Source organism: Podarcis cretensis, assembly GCF_951804945.1.
Source record: "Podarcis cretensis genome assembly, chromosome: 1".
Taxonomy (NCBI): domain Eukaryota; kingdom Metazoa; phylum Chordata; class Lepidosauria; order Squamata; family Lacertidae; genus Podarcis; species Podarcis cretensis.
Genome location: NC_137170.1, coordinates 66,889,446 through 66,903,748, shown reverse-complemented (window position 1 = coordinate 66,903,748; position 14,303 = coordinate 66,889,446). Strand labels below are relative to the sequence as shown.

General features: G+C 40.1%; 1 protein-coding gene across 3 annotated transcripts in view; it reads left to right on the top strand.

Annotated features, from left to right (window-relative positions):
* The window catches only part of WT1 (WT1 transcription factor), a 55,845-nt gene that overhangs the window by 29,242 nt on the left and 12,300 nt on the right, over nucleotides 1-14,303 (top strand). For all 3 annotated transcript variants that reach the window (XM_079969946.1, XM_079969945.1, XM_079969944.1), the window contains 2 exons: nucleotides 11,329-11,431; nucleotides 12,334-12,484. In XM_079969946.1, the coding sequence (XP_079826072.1) occupies nucleotides 11,329-11,431; nucleotides 12,334-12,484 (254 nt within the window). The remainder of the gene's footprint in view (nucleotides 1-11,328; nucleotides 11,432-12,333; nucleotides 12,485-14,303) is intronic.

Below are 14,303 nucleotides of genomic sequence, written 5' to 3'. Positions count from 1 at the left end.
ATATGACTGCAGCCTGATAGTCCCATAGATGCCTTGGCTGTGACAGCATTCATTCATTGATCTGGATGGTATTCTGGCCTAACCAGCCTTTTTATTTTGGGGGTGACTTTCAGAACAATGACACTATTTTTCACCAGCATTTCTTAACAAAACCATACACCTTGAATAAACTTGCAGCTCTTTAGAATAACTCCATAAATGGACCTGATCAAAATCTGTGCCTACTGCATCCAGCCCTCCCAAAACTGCAGGGCTGTTTCACAGGGAGCTGGCGAGATGGAGAGTACCTAGGAACAGGGCCAGCAGACAGAAAAATAAAGTTTGGGCATAGTAACCACATAGAAAAGGCCAAGCTGACTATTGCCTAGTATAAACCCAAGCCTGAATACCAGATGTTGGGGTCTGGGTGATGCCTGGGGTTGGGGAATTGAGTTCTCTGGGTTTGGAATGGACCCAAGTGCTAAAGTTCATCAGTTTGGAAAGGGTGTGGAGGCAAGGTTCAATACAACAGGATTTTATTTACTTATGATACATAATGGAGGGTGGATAGGTGGGGAAAACCTTGTTTGGCCCTTTAATTTTCTGTCAACTGGCCCCAAAGAGGGGAAACCCTAAAGCTGATCTGGAAGCTTTTACAGCTTTGCCAGGTCAGAAGAGACCAGTGGTCTGCTTGGATGGGCTGTGTCACTTTGGAGCCTGAGGCAGGACTATGGGCCTGGAGATGATTTTAGTCTGTGGCCTTGCTTGCTCACACAAAGAGCAACAGAGCTCAGGTCAAAGCCAAAGTGGCTCCCGGTTCCAGCCACAGTGGCTCCTTACAGTAACAATGCCACAGCCCACGCTTTCCTTTTCGCCATCCCTTTTTAAATGTCTTATTTTAATCTTCCTCCCCATTTCTTTATACTTTTTCCGTCTCTCGCGTCCTTTTATTACCTTGGATTCTCATAGATCTTACATCCTTTGCCTTTGCTTTTCCGCTGTCCCTCCCATTTTCCTTAGCTTCCTCCCTATGGACCGGACTGTTGTTCTCTCCCACCTGTAGGGAGTGGGCTCCAGTCTGGCCACTGCTTGCCTAGAAATTGTTTCCTGTTACCCTGGAAGCAGGAAGTCCTTCTTGAAGGAGCCGCATGCTACTAAAGATATTTGATGAGGCTGCAGGCAGGATATGGGGGCGGTTCTGGACAGTGCACTCCTTTCTTTCCTGAGGTTTGAACAAAGTGGGGAGATGAAGGTCATTATAAGTATAGCAACCAGAGGACAACTCACAGAATTTAATGTTGGCTAGCATGTTTTGGTGGAGTAGAACCTTTCGACTGTGTGATTTATAAATGATATTTGTATCTGGTGTGTAGATTTGAAATCAACATTTGAGAGAAAATAAGAAAATGCATTTTCACAAATGTATGAAAAAAAATGATTCACTATATTTTAAATAATTATAATTGCTTTATTTTCATTTATATGTACCGGTAATTGCTTTTTTCTGGCAACGTGTTTACTTGCATCTTCTGAGAGTAAAGTTGCAGCGTTTTATTTTATTTTTAAGAAGATAGATCAGTATTGATTAACTACAGTGGTACCTCTCGTTACAAACTTAATTTGTTCTGGAGGTCCGTTCTTAACCTGAGGTACCACTTTAACTAATGGGGCCTCCTGCTGCCACTGCACCACCACCGCATGATTTCTGTTCTCATCCTGAGGTAAAGCTCATAACCCGAGGTATACTACTTCTGGGTTAGCGGAGTCTGTAACCCAAAGTGTTTGTAACCCAAAGTGTTTGTAACCCGAGGCGTCTATAACCTAAGGTACTAATAGTACCTAAGGTAATAGCTAATAGTTGGATCCTTCTGGTGTTAGCATGTTGAAAATAATTTTGGTTTGAAGAAAAGCAAAATTCCTTATCCTATCTTTTAACAATATTTATTTGTGGACTGAAATCCCACAGTTCAAACAGCCTAGCTGCAACTGGAAGAGTTAGTCTCACTTAGTCTCACTGAGACCAACGTGTGTTAAGTGCACATTTCTCTGTGTTGGAATTCCTCCACACCCTCTCATTTGAGGTTCTGAATTAGTTTTTCCTGACTATGCTTTGTGTATTTGTTGAAACCAAGCCCTAACAGAAGCATGAAAAATTAGATCTGAGCATTCCCCATCCACACATAATCAATTATTGTCAAGAGATTCTTTCTAAAAAAAAAAAAAAAGTGGGAAGGGAGACATAAAGATGAAGAAGTAGTTGCTCATCCAGGTCTCTCCCCCCCCCCCATCCAGCATGTGCAGACATAGTATGTACTTATTATACAGAAGCCCTGGAATGAGCTGAAAACTAAATAAAGATAGAGTGTAAGTAATGTGAGTTTGACATGACACTAAACAGAAATGGATTAACCTATAGTGCAAGAGATATCCTAACATGTCACTGGAAATCTTAACCAAAATGTATACTATCTAATTATGGGGAGGTAGCATTATTAGATAGCACTCTTATTCAGTGCTACTTGTTTCAAATGATTCAGCACTGCATATGCTAGCAATTGAAAAACAACACTTTTTCTATTTCAGCTCATTTTCTGTGTGTTGGACATCAGGAGACCCCCCCTCCCTTAAAAAAGAAAGGAAATAAAATTGGGCCAGTAAGCAAATTTACAGTGAGAACAGTATGATGGAACGCATTGTTTATGTTGCTATGGCAGCACTGAGAAAACGTGTCATTTATTATATGGAAACTGCTACATATAAAGTCATGCTAAGATGACTGAAAATCGAAACCTGTAGTTATCTCAGTGGTGTGGTTGCAATCCGTTGCGAATAAACGGAAGTTAATGATGCTACTTATTCATCTTGGTAAGCTTATAAAAACAAATAAGCCCTACTCCTAGGATGTAGCAAACTGTTATATCCTCTGTTGCAGGGCTTGGGAACCCATGACCCTCCAGATGTAATGGAACCACAAGTGCCATAATCCCTGACCACTGGCTGGGGCTGATGGAAGTGCAAACCCAACAACATCTGGAAGATAACAGTTTTCCCATCTCTGCTGGATAGTTTGAGCACAGATGGGAATAATATTAACAGCACATACCTCCAACTGATTAAAGGATTCTTTAGCTACTTCCTTGGTGAACATTATTGTATGACCCATGTAATGTGTTTGCAGACTTGCATGAGCCCCTGTCAAGCAAAAATGCAGGATACAAATAAATAACAACAACAACAACAATAACAATAATAATGTACTCTTGCATCCCATTCAGATATGGTACTTGTTACATTGCAAAATAAAATGTGCAGGTTAAAATTCACATTCACATTAAATAGTAATGTAAAATGTAACGGTAACATGGTAATGAACTGAGGCCAATGTTTCCAGCAGTACCTTTGACATCTGGCATGTAACTCACAGGAGAGAAAAAATGGAAAGAATACCCAGTTTCTCAACAATCCATCACATTACATGGTTTTGATTTTTTTAAAAAAAACCTCAATACAATACCCACTTCTGCCCCCCCCTTTTTTTGGAGGCCATTTCGGACTTTTCTCCTTCATTGTCTGCAATTTCCTCTTTAGATATGATGTTTTGTCTCTTCTAGAGAAAATATCCTGCAAAATGAAGAAGCATATAAACCTTGTCTGAGATCCAAGTAATTAAAGCAAGGAAGAGGTTACTCTTTAGGGATCTGAGTGGTGGTGGTGGAGGAAACCCCCTGGCTTAAACAGAAATATTGAAAGTAGAATGAAGACAATAAATGGCATTCTATGCATCCATAAGTGCAGACTTTTAGCAGTGATGCGACCTGGGTTGTTTAGGAGGAAAAAGCAAAGAGAAGATGGAATCATGATGAACGATCTATGGTAAAGTCAATTTAAATGTTTTGGTATAGGCTAAGATTGTAGAATCTGTGGAAAATCAGAGCTAGACATAGCCTCATCGTTGGTAATATGAGCCAAAATAGTTATCTGTCTTCTTTGGCTGAGAGAGTTACAAAACACAGCGCCTTCAGTTTCAGTTGCCATGAACATAAGCTACTCTTCCTAAGATTTACATCTTTAAAATACATGGACTGTTCATAAGGGATTCCCAGGAGTGTAGTGTTTCAGATGTTTCCCTCCTTCTTGAAGAACTTAATGAATATTGGCATCCTTCTTTGCATTGAAATATGTGGCTTCTATATATCTCTTCACAGATTTTAGCCTTTATATACTTGCTGTCATTCTCCTATGTGATTCAGTTAAGATTTCCTTCCCATACTATACTGCAACAAATGTTTGAAAAGGCTTTCAAAATCTGAGAAATGATTTTTTAAAAATGTACTATAGCAGATTCTGCTTGGGGGCATATGTGATTGGACATAGGCATAGCCCTAATAGTACACAATGATGGGTGGTGTACACTGAAATCATCTCCATACCTAGTTTCTGGAACAGCCTTCCAGAAGAGGTAGATGTTGCTGGATTTAGGCCCCAACTTGTCAAACACTTGGTTTTAGTACGTCTGATGATTTTCTGAAAGGGCTACATCCATCATTGCTGTGTGCACACTCATAGTTGGAATCACTGTCCTCTGAACAGCTCTCTTCAAGGGTCACCAAGCTTTGGGCCCCACTTGGAATTTTGAGGAAGTGCCATGGGCACCAGTCATAAAACAGCTGCCATTGGGGTGTGACGCAACACAAAATGGTTCCATGGTTGTGGCACAACACACAGTAGATACTTTGAAGGCGCAACCACATCTAAAAGAGCAGAAAAGGAGATGGGAACATAACATGGTGTGGGCATATCACTCACCTGTCAGCAACCCCATTAAGTAGTGGGAAAGGTACCCAAATCAGCCACTGCCACACTCAAGAGAGAGGAACTCTTTGCAACTCTCCTCCATTCAAAACAAATGGGAAGGTGGGTATCCAATCCTGGAATCCAGTGAAGTTTAATGGGGTGTGTTCAGCGTAGAAGAGTCTGAGCCTGTGAAAAAAGGAACTGGGCAGGAAGAACTAACATGTTACCATGTATTTTTGAACCATAAACAACTTACCTAAGCCACCCCCACGCCCACCACTATATCCCTGTCCAGCAACTGTGCTCCCCAGATTCACCTGCCCTGGAAGTCCACTTACAAACTGGGCTTTTAGTGTTGCGGCTCCAGATCTCTGGAATTAATTATGAGATGGGTGTCCAGTGTTTAGGCACCTGAGGTGTGATCCAGTCATTTGTGAAAAATTAATTGTACATCTATAGAGTTTGCAGAAGTGGTTTAAATTGTTTTTAGAATTTGGATTTATCTTACTTTTTATTGTGTTGTACACTGCTTTGATGGCCTCAATCTGCAAAGAGGTTTATAAATTTGGTAAAACACTGTATAAAGAGATAGATATATTCTGACACATTTCACCATAGGAAGTACTAGCAGGCATGCTGGTGTCTGTGGGCACTGCATCGTTGACACTGAAATAATAGCAAGTTCATGTACTCCATTGTGAGTAAACCTTAAACACAGATCAAGTGATGTATATGACATTCGGTAAAATCACACATGCACAAATGAGATGTGTTTTTCAGGACCCTAACCCTGCTCCTGAGACTGTGATTTCATAGAACCAGAGTTATAACAGACCCAAAGGATCATGTAGTCCAACTCCCTGCTATGCAGTAATCACAGCTATATTTAACTGTTTTTAATACTGATTCTCAAATTGTCCAAACCTACCCTCAGACCTGCTGGTGAAAGGTGGGTGATAAATTCTTTTTCATATTAAAAAAGTACACTCCAAATATAATCAATTCACATGACCCTAAAATTAAATTGCAATTAAACCAAACCATTCATTTTGTGTTTGACAAAAATGCATTTAAAATTATGATGATGACTTATTATTTATTAAGTGCATAATATTCTAGATACAATTAAAAACAAAAGCCAAGCCCTTGCCAGTGGTGTAAAAGTCAATGAACAACAGTGGGACTAATAACAAAGAACTACAGAAGGAAATGATATGTTATTCTAAGGGAGGTTCATCTGCTGCTTCTTTTTCACAATTTATCTGCTAATCTACCACTTTAAGCAACCCTCTTTTATGCTACAAGCACACAAAAAGTAGAAGCTAGGATTCCCTGCTCTGTGAATAAGTTGTTATATTTCTACTGCTGAGATTTCTAGTTTTTATAAATGCCGTGTGGGCAGAGCAATTCTAACAAGGGACTAGGGAGATGTGGAGTGGCAAATTTACTGCTGCCTCTCTGGTTGCCTCTTGCTGGCCAGGCAGAAAGGTGGTGCAGGCAGTAGGTTTTTTTGTTTTTTGTTTTGGTGTGTCAGCTCCAGGATGGCATATCGGGAGGAGACTTGAATCTAGCAGATCCAAACTCTTTGGTGCCCTCAGTCCCTGATCCCATTCATGCCCTGTTTGGGGGTTTTCTGCTGGATTCCGCACACCAGGATGAAACTCAGAGCTTCTACTGCCCCAGAACCTGCCTCCCCACCCAGCACCACTTCTCTCTGCTGGTGGAGAGGTGATTGTGCCAGCCTACCCCTTCCCCATCCTAAGTGGGGTTATGGGTTTTCTCTTTTTAAAAAAGATCCAAAGCGATATACAATAAACTATATTTAAATAACTGCAGAGGTTCAAAGCCATGTATTAATCATAAACCGGAACACACGAGGGCTTATCAGCAATGTTTCACACTCTTTCCAAATAGGTCATGATGAGGTCACACATGTTCACAGATGCATACCACCTTTTCTTTATCCTGATTTTACTGGCATGGAAGTGCATGCAGTGTTCTTTGTTCACAACAGGGCTTTCTCACCTCCTTCCTATCCCATCATAGCCTGGCATGGCTTCTGAAAAAAAGCCGGTCCTTAAAAAAGATCTTATTGAATCTAAGCCAAAAAAAGAAAAGGTTGTCAGTGTTTGTAAAAAAAAAAAAAAAAAAAAAAAGAAAAAAAAAAGAGGAAAGGGTTCTGACCTCCCTTTGTCTCCTCAGCCTGGCCCTCAGACCCTTGTCGGCATAAAAGAGTCCATGAGAAAAGTATCCTTGCAGAGTTTTATTCTTAAAAGTCTTTGTGCAAAAGCAACTGACCAACTGTACACACCAACACTACCAGCTTTCACTAACTAACTAACTAACTAACTAACTAACTAACTAACTAACTAACCAACCAACCCAACTCCGCAACAAACTAACATTTCTCACTCTATATATACAACCTGGTGCAGGCCGCTGACTCATGCTGACTCAGCTTTATTCATATTAAAGAAACAGCGGCCATTTTAGCCGTGACAAAGGTGTATTAAATCTATACAACACTGCCAATCTTTGACAATTACTTTCTTCCATGGTATGTAGTTTAAACACTAATGACCCAACTACATTTCCGTCATCCACTACTTTTTTTCGTGGTTATGGTGGTTCCACTTGCAAAAAAAAAAAAAAAAAAAAGGTTTGGTTTTTTTCTTCTTCAAATTGGTGACTTCCCAATATGATCAGCACGTTAAAAGGATAAAAGGATTTCCAGAACACTGACTCCCAGCAAATGTCAAGTACCTGCCATCATAAAATTTTCTGGGAGCTGCCTGGTGCTGTTTCCAAGCCTGAATATAATTCAAATTAGAACTCAGAAGGCAAAGACTGCAATAAGCAATAGGTGTGGATCAGGATATGCATGGGCAGAACCCCATTCCCAACTTCCCCTCCCCAGTAGAAGTGTTCTTTGGGCGTTTTGCAACAAGATTGGATGGGGTTTAGGGGGATGAAGCAGGAAGGGGTAAATGGAGGAGCTAATTTAATAGGTACAATTAAAGGTAAAGGTAAAGGTACCCCTGCCCGTACGGGCCAGTCTTGACAGACTCTAGGGTTGTGCGCTCATCTCACTCTATAGGCCAGGAGCCAGCGCTGTCTGCAGACACCTCCGGGTCACGTGGCCAGCGTGATGAAGCTGCTCCGGCGAACCGGCACCAGAGCAGCACACGGAAACGCCATTTACCTTCCCGCTATAAAGTGGTACCTATTTATCTACTTGCACTTAAGAGTGCTTTCGAACTGCTAGGTGGGCAGGAGCTGGGACCGAAAGATGGGAGCTCACCCCGCTGTGGGGATTCGAACCGCCGACCATGCGATCGGCAAGTCCTAGGCGCTGAGGTTTTACCCACAGCGTCACCCACGTCCCCCAATAGGTACAATTAGCGGAGCTCAATGAAAGCAATGGGCTTAAGAGTACCTAACTGTTCTAGACTGTGGCACTGGCCTTGCTCGGGCAATGAGAATGCCTCAACAGAGTTTTACTTTTTCTAAAAAAAAATATGTAAATAATCTTCATAATACAGCTGCTTGGTAGTAGCATTATTACCAAAGAAAGCAGCAGTGTATATTTTTCAGTACTATGATGACAATTGTTTTAAATAGTCATATTGAACATCATTTCATTATTTTCCTAAATGAAAGTGGCATATTTCCTGTGCCTCACATTTTTGGCTGCTTCTCCATGCTAAAATCCTGATCTCTTTCTTGAACTGCTATTAAGTTATGGCTTAATGTGGTATCTGTTCTGTGTAATCTCCCCCCACCTCCCCCCAACTGTTTAAAAAACATCCAGGGTTGATGGTGATGAATCACTCAGTTTTCATATTTTATGCTGATGTTTGCTAACTTGCCTCTGGATTCCCTAGAAAAAGCTTAGTACATCTTTATTAACCTGGGGCTCTAGTATATCCATCTTACGAACAATGCCAGTGCAACAAAATAAAGGTTGTCGAAGGAAGTAATTCAAGGATTCATACTTTTCAGATAACTTTTTATGATTTTTTTAAAAAACAAAGTTGTCATGATTCTTCAGAGCTGCTCTGTTTTTCATCACACATTTTATTATATAAGATACACATTTAAATAGACTTGGATGTACTATATACTATTATGCTCAATCATTTTACATTTCTTCTGTCCCAAGGATCAAGTATTTTTTGGTCTTCTAAACAGAGAAATATATAATGCTTGCTTAACATTTTGGGGGTATTTTTTTGTTTCTCAGTTGTGAATGCATCTTTTTTTAGCACTTGAAATAAGGTGTTCAAACTGTTTGAATTGGCAGTTGTGTTTTATACTGCTCTAGGCTACTGTGGGCTATTGCAGTATAATCCAGGCTGTAGGTTGTATCCAAATAAGACATACTCTGAGTAGACCAATTGAAACCAATGGACTTAAATTTATTACATCAATATCAACGGGTCTAACTTTGAGTAGGATTTAGTTGGCTACAGACTATTTATGCTGTTGCTGTTGCAAATATAGTTTTCGTCTTTTATTGATTTTAATTATTAATTCAGTATTTTTTAAATAATGTCTTGCTTGTAAGCCACCCAGGAAATTTTTAAGCCACCCAGGCAACTTTATAAGTAAAAGACACATGGATGTTCTTTTATTTAGGAACAGCAGTGGAAATTTTATTGACTAGTTACATACATCTTGGGGCCCTCCTGTGGTGCTGTGGTTTAGTGCATGTGGCTGTTAACCAAAAGGTTGGTGGTTTGAACCCACCGAGGGAAAGCTGTGGGCAGGATTCCTGCGCTGCAGGGAGCTGCATTAGATAACCCTCAGGGTCCCTTCCAATTTTACAGTTCTATGATTCTATAACATTCTTTTTTTCTAAAAGACTGACTGATGAGGATAAAATCTACAGTTTCTTATTGCTCTGCAGGTTAGAGAATCCATTTTTTATTCCTGCCTCTTTCCTTTTCCATGTTGTTTGTGTTGGGTCATTATAATAGGATGTGATATTTGGAGAGGGTTCCTTGGATTATACCAGGGGTGGAGCACCTTAGGCCTAGGGGATAAATGGGACTTTCTAGCCCTCAGGACTCTGTACAGGACACTCACCCACTGGCCATGACCCTCAACAGCCATGCTCTGCATCTGCCACTACATATGGCTGGAATGTCCCTTGAACTGTGATAATACTTCTTGCTTGCCTGGATGGAGGATAGATAGTGGGGTGTGTGTGTGTGTGTGTGTGTGTGTGTGTGTGTGTGTAACTACATTCACTTTGACTGCTCCCACAACTGACATGCATTCCCCAGAAGTTTGCCCATGGGCAAGTAACCTAGCTTCAAGGTAAAGAAGAGTTCTGAGCACAAATAGTCCCCTCACAAAAGGTCTCCATCTATGCCAGTAATTTCCATTCTGTGTGTTGTGCCATAAGAAACATAAGAAACCTGAGGCTACAGTCCTTAAAACATACTTACTAGGGAGAAAGCCACAATGATATGTACTTCTAAACAAGCATGCATAGGATGCATAGGATATTTAATGCTGTATTGTTTTTAACACTCGACTGGGAGCCGCCCAGAGTGGCTGGGGAAACTCAGCCAGATGGGCGGGGTATAAATAATAAATTATAATTATTATAATTATTATTGCCCTGCATATTTGCAGCCTTGCACAGTTATCCGGGAGTAAGTTCCATTGAATTTCCAATTAGGAAGCACACTGAGATCAATGACTGATACAGAAGTCAAGGGATGGGTGTCGTGTAATTTCTTAACTCTTACACGACTTAAAGGTAAACTTTTTTCTTCAAGTGTAAGACTGAAATGGTTCTCCAGTTTCATTTTAGAATAAAAGTGTGTGTCTCAGCTATCAGAAGTCCGGTAAATACAGGTTTATATTTATAGAAAGTTAAATGTTGCAGGATGAAGTTCACTTATTTTTAGCCTTAAACTGAAAGTCCTAAATACTTCAAGGGAAATGTTTGGGTTGCATCCTTGCTGCACAGAGGGGGATCATTGATTTCCACAAGGTAACGATTTCCTTGTTTGTTGATTTTACTAAAGGTTAAGCTACAGTACATCTTCCAAGATGATATGTGGGTTAAATAGTTAGGACTCTGATTTGTAATCCTATCCTGTGGCTGCACCACTGCTGTTCTTGTAAATGTCATCACTTTCTCAGTCCTATCTGGTTATATCTGAGTCATGAGGTGCTGACAAAAACCCACTGCACTTAATGTGAAACCTGAGGCATTTTGCTCATTCCAAAGATATTAGCAATAGCCAACTTGGCATTTAACTGATAAATAACTTGCACGTATCTGCTGCATTAACTTTTGATTCTCTGTGTTCCTCCACCCCTATCTGTGCTATTTTTTTTCAGTAATCAAAATTTAAAGCACTACTAGGCAAATCTTATGTTCTCTCTTTGAAACCTATGTTTGAAACAGAATCACTAAGTTTCCATTACTTTTCCTTGGTCTATTTAGTTGTTTTCAGATTGAATGAAGGCCTGTCGCTAATACTTCATCAACAGAGTATAGTTAATTTCCAACCTTTGGCCTTTCTTTATTTTCAGCCATGCAACAGGATATGAAAGTGATAACCATGCAGGCCCTATGTTATACAGCTGTGGGGCCCAGTATAGAATACACACCCATGGAGTCTTTAGAGGAATACAGGTAAGTATATTGCAGAAAATGTACAATTATAAATGGATTTCCAGCTGTCATTGGAAACTGCTGCTTTTAAGTTAAGAACTGGATCAGGCCATGGTCCCAGATGCCCATAGGGAGCTCGCCAGCAGGACCTGAGCATGACAGGATTCTCTCCCTTGTTGTGGTTCCCAGCAACTGGCATTCAGAATAATTACTGCATCTGACCATGGAGGCAGCCATCATGGCTAGTAGCCACTAATATACATTATCCTCCATGAATTTGCTGCATCTCCTTTTAAAGCCATCTAAATCGGTGGCCACCACTGCCTCCTGTGAGAGTGGCTTCCATACTTTTAACTATGTGCTGTGTGAAGAGCTTTCTTTTGCCTGCCTAGAATTCTCCAACATTCAGCTTCATTGGAAGTCCATGAGTTCTAGCGCTTTGAGAGGGAGAAAAACTTTCTCTATCTACTTTCTATATGCCATGCATTATTATTTTTTACACCTCTCTACAGGATCTTTTCTCTACTGTTCCACTGCATCAGTAGTAAATTCAGTGAGAAACTATTGGCTGACTTAAAGAAAAAGAAACAACAGAAATAATTTTCATTAGAACAAGCTACAATATTCCTCTAAATGGGAAACTTCAAAGTGGCATTGCACTTTCCTAAATATTAGATCTGGCATGTCAGATGACATGTGATTATTAACTGAAGGCCTGAAATTTTCATTTTTGCTAAGCAGTAATATGTTAAAGCTTGTTTTACAGGAAGGGGAAAAAAGATTAATAAACAAATTAAATAAATATTAATTACAATTGATATGTTTTGAGTTTAAGGTAGTATAATTGGAGCAGTTATTGCATGCACTGCTTCCAATTCTGAAAACTGGTCATATAATAATCCAAATTCTTAATGTCATTATAGGATGTGAGACGAGTACCTGGAGTAGCTCCTATGATTGTTAGATCAGCAGGTGACACAAATGAGAAAAGACCTTTCATGTGTGAATACCCTGGCTGCAATAAACGATATTTCAAATTGTCTCATCTGCAGATGCATGGAAGAAAGCACACAGGTAAGTATTTTAATGGATTGCAAAATTGTCCCTAGTTAGAAGTGTGATTCTGTGCTTTGGTGTTTACTGTACAGTGGTACCTTGGGTTAAGTACTTAATTTGTTCCAGAGGTCCGTTCTTAACCTGAAACTGTTCTTAACCTGCAGCACCACTTTAGTTAATAGGGCCTCCTGCTGCCGCCGTGCCGCTGAAGCAAAGTTCTTAACCTGAAGCACTATTTCTGGGTTAGCGGAGTCTGTAACCCAAAGCGTATGTAACCTGAAGCGTATGTAACTTGAGGTACCACTGTACTGGGAATTGAACCCATTCATATAAAATGGCTATTTACATACCAACAGCAAAAGCAAGTGCTCATTTGCATAAAATTTGCATAGGTTTATAGGTATGCAAATTTATATACAAATTCATATGATTTAAATAGAAATACAATATATATAATGGGAAACACTATGACTAGGTGACCTTTGGGCCTTCTTACTGCTGATGGGGAACTTCAAGGAACTACTATGGTTTTTAATTTAGACTTGGAGTGGACCCTTCAAGTAGAAGACTCCTTCCGACAGTGGAATACATGACCATGCTGTGTTCATAATCCCTCCAACATGGGGCATTTTAGGGTCCTTGGGCTAAAAAGAGCAAGATAGTCCTTCACTGGTCACCTCTAATAGGCATGCAGTGTTTGTGTGTGTGGTTGCTTTGCACATACAGCACAACGGAATAAGTACCTTATTTGTCAGGCACGGCCTCACAAGTCTTGAAGGGGTTTTTTTTTAAGGAACAAAATGCTTCTCTATATCATTCCAAATTAATGATTTGTATGTGATGTTTTTCCAGTGAATTGTGCTTGATAATACACACACACACACACACACACACACGGGGGGGGGGACTGGATGTGCTCCATAAGATTCCTCTTTCTCATCACCTAGATATTTATACATGACTGGCTCATTACATTTCCTGCAGACTGCTCACTCAGATAGTGTTACTCACAGTTGGATTAGAAAACATGCAGAGCTCGGGTAGAAAAATTTGGAATTCATATCAGCATTTCTTAATGTTTCAACACAGCTTTTGCTGACTTCTCATGTGCCCTTTAACTGCTTATTGAGTGCTTTGCTGGTTATTAACAATACCATTAACTGAAACATATAATAGTAAAAGGCATCTGGTTGATTTGGAGCATTAGGAAGCTGAGAAATACAATGGGGGGAAAGCAATATAAACAATACACTGGATTAAGTGGTAAGATTTCATGGAGCTTTTAATCAACATTAACATGACCCAGCAACTATGATTTGTGTTTTTGAAGGTTTTCTGGAAATTGGTGTACGGTTTGGGAGTCTGGAAGGAATGCAATTTTGCGCTTTCTAGCCAAAATGACTCCCCACCTCCTTCCCCTGTGCACTGTTCCAGGGATTCGCCTGATCCCACCCCCCAGATGAAGGGGGGAAGCCCTATTGCACAAACAGAAGTCCTTATGCACTGATGTGACTCATCAGTAGAATACCACTCTTAGTTTTTTAATCAGTGAAGTGCACTACTTTGTACCCATCAGAGTTATCTTCTCAGCAAAGCTGTAAAAATGTTTTGCACAGAACAAACAACCGTATAACAGGCACAGTTCTTGCAACAGTTTTTCTGGTTTTGAAAAGCAAAATGTCATTAATTTAACAAATTTACATTAAAGATTTTGTTTGGAAAGTCACAGCTCCTTCTCCAGGGAAGGATACAGAGTGTGTAAATTAAACAACCGTCTCTTCTTCAGATCATTGGCATGAGTCACTGTCACAAACCTGATGACCTGGAGCAGCTCACC